The following is a 10,042-nucleotide window of genomic DNA, read 5'->3' on the forward strand; positions in this document are numbered from 1 at the left end:
GAGAATAGCGGCGAGGTTCCAATCCCATTGCCCACAAACTGCACGATTATACTACCATCCTCCTCCTAACCCTCATGATCCCAGGCTTGGCAGTGGAAATGGCAGTCAGCGTCAGGTTCAAGACCCAAACTCAACCCCCATGCCCAGTTATGGTGCCAAGGCAGCCAAGGGGCTTGACTCTACTGACCTCATTTTTTATTCTGTTGTGTGAAGAAATTGATACCCAACACAAATTTTTACCACAGGTTTGATTAGATTTTGTTTTTGTTTTTGCTTTTCTAATTTATAATATCTGAATTGGAGATGCTGTTAGTTCATAGATTCAACTAAAATTTTATGTTTATATATTTTTCTTTATCTCTACTTTTCTCCAGTTACCCTAGACCATTATTATGTTTGTTTCCATGGCAAGCTTGCCTAAATTTTGTACATCAGCAAAGAATTTTATTTTCGACAAGCGTTGAGCTTCAACTCCATTTCCTCTCCCATCCTCTTCCAGCCTACATCTTCATATGACCAAAGCCTCTCCTTGAATGAACCATAAAGAGGCTGTGATCTTCTAAAACTGAAGATATCATTAATACGGATGTTATGCGGTTGAACTGCTTCGCTTTTCTTCGTTGCGTTCAGACAAATGTTGATTCCCGTACACCCACACTTTATGCAATGTTTTTTGGTAGAAATGAAAAAAAGAAAAAAACGGAATGAAAAGAAATAGGTGAGGAAAGAAAAATGGAAAATAAAAAATTTTTCTTTTGTTGTGTTTAATATGAAGGATGATGAAAAATATAGAAAAAAAAATCAAAAGGTAAAGTTGTAATCAAAATTATTAATTTACACATATGAAAGGATCTAATTAAAAAAAAAAAAAAAGAGGAAAGATATGTAAATTCAGTCAAAACCTCTTGATGCTCTCTCGAATTGATTCGCCTTTCCACGTACAAACATAAAACCACATCATCACCCATTAATTCACCTCCAAAAGGAAGGTTCACACTTGGTGCAAAATGGAAGGATTCACCCCCAAACCATGTTCATAAAAACTAGTCACATGATCATATTATTTGTTAAACCTGATAGACTACAGAGATAAGATTGACCACATCTAAGAATGAATCTATGTTCCTCAAATCACTAAAATGTGAGACATTGAAGAAAGAATTACTATATATGTACACATTTTATACAGATTAGTAGATAGAATAGAACTACAAACAATCAAATCACTAGCCCTTGATGAAAGGCAGTTCATAGTAGCAGTATCAACAACCACAGATCACAATGGTTAGAAAATAAAGTATATATCTTCTTGTTTCAAGTTATTTGAAGCTTTGACATCAACCACAATTTACAACCTTAATTTGTTCTGAAAGTTGGTTAACCATTTTGTGAATTGGATTGGATTCCACTCCATATCAGTGTAGTTTGTTTTCCTCTCTTCTTCATCTCTTCCATGACGGGCATGATACTTTTCATATCTAAAGTTCATAGCGAAGTTACTGTCAATAAAAACCAAAACTAACCATTTAACTAAAAACAATTATTCCAAACTGAAAAGAAAACCAAATGGATGTAAGGTTTTTTATGGGCAGCGAATGGGATGTTATTGACAGGTTGGCTCAAGAATATCTACCATCCATTTCTGTCATGTTTAAGGCATACTGAAACACAATAGTCTGTCCATTAAATACTTGTAAGGATGAGACTCAATATGACAACAAGCATGCCTACCTTTACTTCCATTTTCCCTGCACCTACACTTTCAGCACAATATGTCAAAACTGTTTTAGTTTGATTTTATGATCCTTATCAGAGGCATTTATTGCCTAATCAGTTAGATTTTTGCTGGGTACTCCATCTACTACTAAATTAATTTCAGACAAGTTCTCAATGCTTATAAGAAGTGGCACAACTAGCTTTAAGTAGAAAAGAAATTAGTAAAAATAACTATAAAAGGAACCTAACATTTAAATAGTGTAAATGAGTAGGACGTTTGATGAATAATTCATAAATAAGATCAATTTTTGTTCATTTATTAAGTTTAATAAACAATCATAAATAATATTTTAACATTGTTAACTAAACAAAAAGATTATGAATATAACAAAATTCATTTATGTCATATTCATTTACATCTAAGAGTGTAAATTAATAGAGCGTTCAAGAAACAGTTTTGTAAACAAACTCGATTTTTGTTTATTTATATTCATTTATTAAGTTTAATAAATGATAAAAAATAATATTTCAACTTTCTTTAATTAAACAAATGGATTAGGAATGTAATAACTTCGTTTATATTCAATTCGTTTGCACTGCAGCCAACATTGTGCGTTAGATACGGATAGATGAGAAGGATAGAGCTATTTAGCCAAGTAGATGGCATATATCAGTAAATGCTAACAAGTGGAAACGCGTCTAAATTAACAAGAAAGCCAAGAAACAATGGAAGCAAAAGAGCAAAAGCGGGACTTCTTTTTTTTTTTTTTTTTTTTGGTCTGGATTATTTTGAACTTCAATTAATTTAAAATCGAATCCTATAAAGAGATAAGCTCTCCAAAACTTTTTTTTTCATTCACAAATTTCAAAATTAAAATCTTGTTTAAGAAAAATTGAGCATTTTGCGATTCGAACCAACAAGCGTTGGTAAAGTAAGACTTACATTTGAACAGCCGAAATTACTTCTTTTTCTCTCAATAAGCTGAGAGTACCGTATCAACTTCAAGAGGATCATCACTAGAAATAGTTTCCTTCGAAAAATCAATTACAATTTTGAAGTCCTTCTCTAATATAATTGCCTGTATATTACCTACGATCATGGAATATTTTTTTTTTACTCATTCCTTCTTCTTTATTTTTCTTACAAATTAGACACAATTTAAAATAAAAAAATAAATTATAAATATTAAAATTTAAATTTCAGTATTGTTGAGCGCGATTTGGATTCAAAGTCTCGTTCCTTTACCCTCTTTGTTTACGAGAATCGAATGGTCCCTTTTCTTCCTTTTTCTTTAATACATTTTGTCTTCCCAATCTTTTGAATATTGATATCTCGCCTCCCCTTTGCAAAACCCTTTTTTTTTCCTTTTTGTTTTATATTCAAGCTTTATGTGTTTTATTGTGTATATGGTATTCAACAATATATTTTTAAATAAAAATGTTTATTTAATTTTTGAATTGCCGATTTTTCAAAGATGAATGAAAGCAATTGTAATAATAGAAAGTGGCCCACTAATAGTGTGCTGGACTAGAAAAGTTAAACATAGCCAAATTGTTTACACGATTGACTTTTTTAATTTATATTAAACCGTCCAATATAAAATACCAAAGTATTACGCCATTAAAGAAAAGCTTAGCATTTAGGTATTCGGTTTGGTAATAAATTTTAAAAAAGTTAAATTCAATTCTGTCACTTGCTCAAATTAAGAAAAAAAAAAGCCTCGATAATGAAAATAAACTTGGCAATGATAATTTATTCTAAACTATCGCTCATTTCACTGTTTCACACTATTGCAACTTAAACAGGTACAAAATCAGTCATCAAGATAATAAAAGATAAGACACCAAATCTCCAAAGTTGTAGATCTTGTGGCAAACAAACACTTTTTAAACTTTTTGACTAAGAGACAGGGAGAACCCGCACATCGTCCAAGACAGGGCCGCACATATGACCAAAATCATGCAACTTGGTGTGGTAATAGGCACTGTAAAATGTAATCCTCGTCCTGCCTGATGTTGCTTGGAATTTAAAACTTGCTGTCTTGAATCCACCCTTTCCTTGAGATACGTATGGAACTTTGAGAGTATCCTTCCCAGCAAATGCTTCGACCATCATTGATCCATGGCAACCGTTCTTGGCATCCCCAACCGAGAATGTGAGGGTGTAGAATTTGCTAGGGACCGTTCTGATGACTTGGGCGATGGCACTCTCTCTTCCAGCAACCATTTCGATGGCGAACAGTCCTGAAGGAACCGAGAAGTGCTTCTTGTCGATGTATTTTACTGGCTTTAGGGATTCAATGATCCAGCCTGGGAGTGGTGAAATTTTGTCTTGCTTCTGCGGAGGCAGGAGGACCCCTGTTGAATAATTCTTGAAGGTATGCGGACCAGTCTCGAAACCATTATTTTTTACAAGGTTACCTGCTTTGAGAGACATGAAATTAAATTACTATATATATATATATAACTTAGCTTAGTTTATATAATTATAAATAATATATAAAAGATTTGAAGTTCAAATCTTAACGCTCAAATGCTTGGAACCTCTCTCCTATCTCCCGCTGCCCTTTTTTGTATAAAAAAAAATTATAGCAAATGCCTTGAGTAAAATTTCCAGAATCCAAGACCATAACGTGTATCCAGAAGAAAAATTAAATGGAAAAGGCATCTGTTAGTATATAAAATAAGCACCAAGCCACTTTGCAATAAGTGATTTGAACAGGGCATATTTAGTCAGACTCCTCTGCTTTTTGTAAAGCGGACTCCTTCAAAACTGCACCTATCCAATTGTATTTGTCTTTTCTGAAAGTTAAATGATCAAAATCTTGACCTCGTAGTAAAATTTATGTCTTCTCTTTTCTGACTAAGCTGGTAAAATTAACCAAATTTAACTGAATCAAAGACTGAAATTTTAGTGAATTTAGACCATAAAGCAAGCAAATTAATCTTTTTTAAAGAGCTTGGAGGAAATTTAAAGAACTTAATCACCTTTGGTATATGTTAGAGGAGGCATTTCTTTGATTGCAATGGCATCCAAGAGAGGTCCACAAGTTGGATCTTCTTGAACCCCAGGGTTATGAAATGTCATCCTTACTACTTTAGCTGTTGCATTGAAGGCCAACGCAACGGTGTCGCCTCCATCTGTGCTATACAGGGTCTGAATGGAGATGTCTGTCGTCTGGCCAGGGACTGAGATCCTGAGAACCTCATCTTGTGCGCAAGTCCTTGTGGCACCAAAGGTGAGAGAGTAAATGTACCCAGGCTTCACATTCACATTCTGAGAGATGGAAGCCTCGTTACCAAGCCTCACGGCATGGGCTCCACGAGGGATCGGAAGGTAAAACCCACCAGGTTGTGGCCCCCCGGAGAGAAACTCCACCAGGCCATCGATTTCCCATCCTGGAAGTGAATATTTTCCTAGGATTACCGTTTTGTTGAGTTTCTCTTTCTTGGGTGCTTGTTCAAAGTTACCATTGCCTACAAATCCTGAACAAAATTGAGAAATACACAAAAGATAGTCAATAACAATCGTGTAGTACAATGTCTCAAAAAAAATCAGCAAAGTTGGTTATTCACCATCCAGGGATGCGGAAAAGACTGGAGTACGAGAGCCATTACAAAGAGAGAAAATCAGAGTAAAGCAAATAGAGAGTAACCAAGCCATTGTTTTGCTGTTGGAAACAGCTGCTCCCGAAGAACTGTAAATACAAAGAAAAGAAAAGACAAAGGGAAAGGGAAAGTTGGGAACGAAAAGGGTTACCAAGAATTAATTTTATACGCAAAAGTGGAGGGAGAGGATTCACGAGGTGAGAAGAGGACATCCCATGTACTAGACAATTTTAAAAACTAAAGATAATTTAAAACGAAAATGATATAAAAATATAAAAATAATATAAATTAAAATTTTAATAAAAAATTATAAAATAAAAATAAAATATATATTTTTATTTTTATATGAACATCAATTGTAATAATAATTTTATGTCAAATATAACATAAATATGTAAATTATTAATATTTAATATGATAAAAATATACAAAAATTTAAAAAATCTAATAAAGACCCATGTTAAGTGGCAACAAATTAGCCGCGAGAGGTGCTGCTTTGCCTCTGTATTTTCAAAATCGAAGTTGCAAATTTTCTGGACATTTCTACGTGTATGTATTGGACCCAATATAAAACACTCCATTGTGTCCCGTGATTTGCTCTAAATTTTTTCAATTCCTCAATTTGGGTTGTTTCAAGGGTTCTAAACCAAGATTGTGTTGGTTTAAACACGAGAGAAGTTTTATTCCCAAGCACATGTAATGTTCAACATAAGGCAATATGTCAGGGTAAATCCTTGACTGAATTGGAAAATCAACAAATAAAGCAAGCTGTGCAGGTTTTCATACAAAGCTTTGACTTATAGATAATGCCGTGTGCCAATCTCCAAGCCTCCTTAAATAAGATTTATTATTTTTGTAAGATCATTATAATAATATAATTTTATTATTAAAGTGATCTTATTAATTATGATTTAAAATTATTTTATTTGATTAATAATTATTAATTTTTAAAAATTAAAATTATTGTATTTGATTTTATTAAAAATTAAAAATTATTTTATTTAAAATACGAAAATAATCATACTTATTATAATAGTTACAAAAGTTAATAATTTTAATATTTGTTAAAGATAATAATTTATCAAATATTAGTAATCTTTTATTTATTTTATAATAAAATATAATTAAATTAATAAATATATTTATTAATAGATAAACTAATTTCTATAAATAAATTATGTAACGAAAACATTTGAATTAAAAAATAAAACTAATCAACTAAGTTTATAATAAAAGACAAACAAAAAGTTATCTTATATATAAAATATTAAAGAAAACAAAAATATATAAATTATTTTTGAACTTGTTATAATAAATATTAGTTTGAAAATATACAAAATTATAATATAAAATAATTACAATTTTAAAAGAAAGTAAGTTTTTAATTTGCATATCAAATGAGTGATATTGACTATCGTAAATTTTACATATAATTTTATCTCAGTGATAAATGTTAGAGATTTCAATCTTACCCATATCTAATAAAGAACCTAATTTTTATATAAATGAAAATGTAGATGGGTATTACATTGTGGGTATAGGGGATATGGATGTATATTATTTTAAATTTTAATTAGGTACATGGATAGGAATAAGTAATATAGTATTTGTCCTGCACTGATACCCTACATATATATTTATATATATATAGAGTACATATTTTTATTGAACAATATAAATTATTATTTTAGATTAATTAAAATTAATATATTTTTATTGAAAAAATATATATTTGTAAAAAAATTACTTAAATATACATAAAAATTAAAAAAAAAACTAAAAAAAATTTAGTTTTTAGTTTTTTTTTTTTTGTCTTTTAAAGCCATGGATATGAAAAATACCCATACCTATTAAATATCCGCTGGGATGGGAATAGGGATAAATTTAAAATACCCATTGGATATGAGTATAAGGATAAGCATAATATAAAAATATAGAGATGAGGAAAACTCTATCCTACTCATACCTTATCCATTGATATTATTAATAAAAGTTTCTTACTCCTTTGGATAGGAATTAGATTACCTTTTTAAATAATGATCTGATCACTCTTGATGATTGATGATCATCGCCACTAGAACCATCAAATGGTTACCAAATACAATAATTTAATTACCATATCACTATGATTTTTTAAATGGCCACTCCATTCCAAATATAAAATCATAAAATTATGATTCTGTTGTTTATGCAAGAAAATCACAATACTATTGTTTTATGGAGAAATCAATGCATATCACGTAAGTATATATGGTTTCACCAATTAATAATAAGGATATAATTGATTGAATTAGAAACTTAACTCAATTGGTTTTTTTTTTTTTAGGAGGTAGATTTTCAATAAAATTGTGGTTCGATCCAAGCATTTGTAAATTTCATTTTCCAATTTTCCTTAGGTCTTGGCTTTTATGTTAAAAAAATTAAAATTTTATTTTAAACATATTTTTTTATTTATGGTTAAATATTCATTTATCTTTTTTTTTTTAAAGAAAATAATTCCTTTATCTGTTACATTATATCACTTATATGACTTTGATATTACTTATGTTATTTGAAGGTGTGAGCAATCAATTGGTTTGATTTTAAAAAAATTATAAGTAATTTAACCAGTCGTTTTAAAAAAAAAATCGAATTGATCGTTTTTGTTAATTATCTAAAATAATTGAATTGATATAAGGTCCATTGATTCGATTTTAAATTTTTTCATAAGTTTTTACCACTAATTTAAAATAGTAACTTTTAATTGTGATGGCATCATAATTTATAGACTCAATGTTCAATTTAGGAGTAAACGTTTGGTTGATTGTTTAATTCGAGACTAAATATTTATTTTATACAAATAAAAATTCAATGTTATTGACTTGTAATGATATAGGTTTTTTTAAATGAAAATGTAACTATAAAAAATATGCACCGTTAAGTTTAAAGACTATGATAAATGAAAATGACATGTAATTATTCAAGTTTTAAAAATATTTTATATTGTTTTGCTTTATTTTCTAATTTCTTGTCTAAAAAAAACAAAAATGATATAATTCAATCAACGATCAAGACCCAAATACAATTTTAATCAACAATCAATACCCATAATTAGTTAAAAAAAAAAAAAAAAACTAATGTCAAAAGAGACCCAAAAGCTCAATTGAAAGGCAAAACACACAAGCAGTATGAAAGATTCTAGAATAAATGGAGTCATCTTTCGACTGCATATCTCAAGAATACAATCTTATCTTTTTTTTTATAAACTTTCAAAATAAAATCTAAGCAAAACTCAAGATTTTTTTTCGACAACTAAACAGTCCCAAAACTTTAATTTCTCGTTAAATAATGCCCAATATCCAAAGCCAAAAATCTTTCCCCAATTTTCCTATTCTTAGGGTTTTGACTAAGAAAAAAACGATCTTACCTTGAATCAAAATAACCCTATCTTTGTTGTGGATGAAACTAAAAAGAATCTTTGGTTGATTCAAGGTTTTGTGACTTTAATTCAAGGTTGAACTCATATGGTTTTCCAAATCTAATTGTTGGGTACAAGATTAGTAGTGATTGGGTTATTGAGTTTTTGTTGCTTTGAAAACTTAAATGAAGAAAAAAAGGAAAAATACTAAAAGATGATTGAGATTTTTTTAAGGTAAACAAGCAAAGCAAAAGAACGAAAGTTGCTGAAAGTTAAAAAAATTTGTAGAGGAGGCATTTTGAGAAGAAGATTGGGAGAGATAATTTTTTTTAGAATTTAATTAATTAAATTAGAATTTTTTAAAAAATTATAATTTAAATTGATATTTTATCGTCTTGAAAATGTGGACAATATTCGCAATATTAGCAAAAATACATCATCAACAAAACTAATATGTATTAAATAATTAAATATTTCATTTGAGTTGATGGAGTTTATAATATACTATTTTAATTTTGTTAAAAAAAATCTTATATTATTGTAACTCAATAACTTTAATTTTAATTTGTATAAAATAAAATAGTTTAATCTTAAATTAAACATCTAATCTAATTTATCATATCTATCGATTCATGGCTTGCTGTGATAAAAGGTTTCTATATAATAGACTCTTGATTTTTATTTTTTTTTTTAATTTTGGCTTGCACATGTAGCATGTTTGCATTTGCAACGCATGTACAAGTTTTGTAGAAAGCGACATTTCAAGGGACAGGCTGAACTGCGTGATTTGGTGTGGTTGAATAATAAAGGCAGTTTTGTGGGGAGGTGGATAATATATGGTAGAAATACTATATATTTATTGCTTTGACGCTAAAAGTAGCGAGGACGTAAATGGATATTTAAATATAATACAGGGGAAGGCAAAGAATTAGTGATCGCATTCAAAGTTTGAAGGAAAAGGGACGTTCAGAAGATTGAATGCTTTTAAGAAGTGGCTGACCTAACCCAATTATAGTGCTGATTACTTTTTGATGCTGAACGCTGTTGTGAATTATATATTGTTTGATTATGCAGCTGTTGTCAGTTTTACAATAAATTTTTTTTCTCAAATAAATTTATAATTGAAATTTAATGATATTAAATTAAATAAAATATAAATTAGTTAAAATATAAAATAATTTGAATAAATTTATTCGAACATGTGTATTCTAACCGAGAAATAAAAAATAAAAAAGAAAAAATCAACCGAACAGATCCTAGATAGTTAGAAAGAAAACAATAGGTGTCCAATTTGAAGGACACTAAACTTTGAATGGACTA

The 10,042-nt window shown here is 29.4% G+C and overlaps 1 protein-coding gene across 1 annotated transcript; it reads right to left on the bottom strand.

The window, feature by feature from the left end:
- Positions 1-3,444: 3,444 nt before the first annotated feature.
- LOC111296495 (protein TEEBE-like) lies at positions 3,445-5,463 on the bottom strand. The gene is made up of 3 exons (XM_022890844.2): positions 5,293-5,463; positions 4,705-5,202; positions 3,445-4,137 (listed from the first exon to the last, which is right to left on the bottom strand). Exons 1-3 carry the CDS (start codon positions 5,378-5,380, stop codon positions 3,617-3,619), a joined length of 1,107 nt encoding a protein of 368 aa, XP_022746579.2. The 5' UTR covers positions 5,381-5,463; the 3' UTR covers positions 3,445-3,616.
- Positions 5,464-10,042: the final 4,579 nt, after the last annotated feature.

The sequence above is a fragment of the Durio zibethinus genome, chromosome 12 (assembly GCF_047325235.1).
Source record: "Durio zibethinus cultivar Kanyao isolate XHJ-2024 chromosome 12, ASM4732523v1, whole genome shotgun sequence".
In the NCBI taxonomy this organism is placed as follows: domain Eukaryota; kingdom Viridiplantae; phylum Streptophyta; class Magnoliopsida; order Malvales; family Malvaceae; genus Durio; species Durio zibethinus.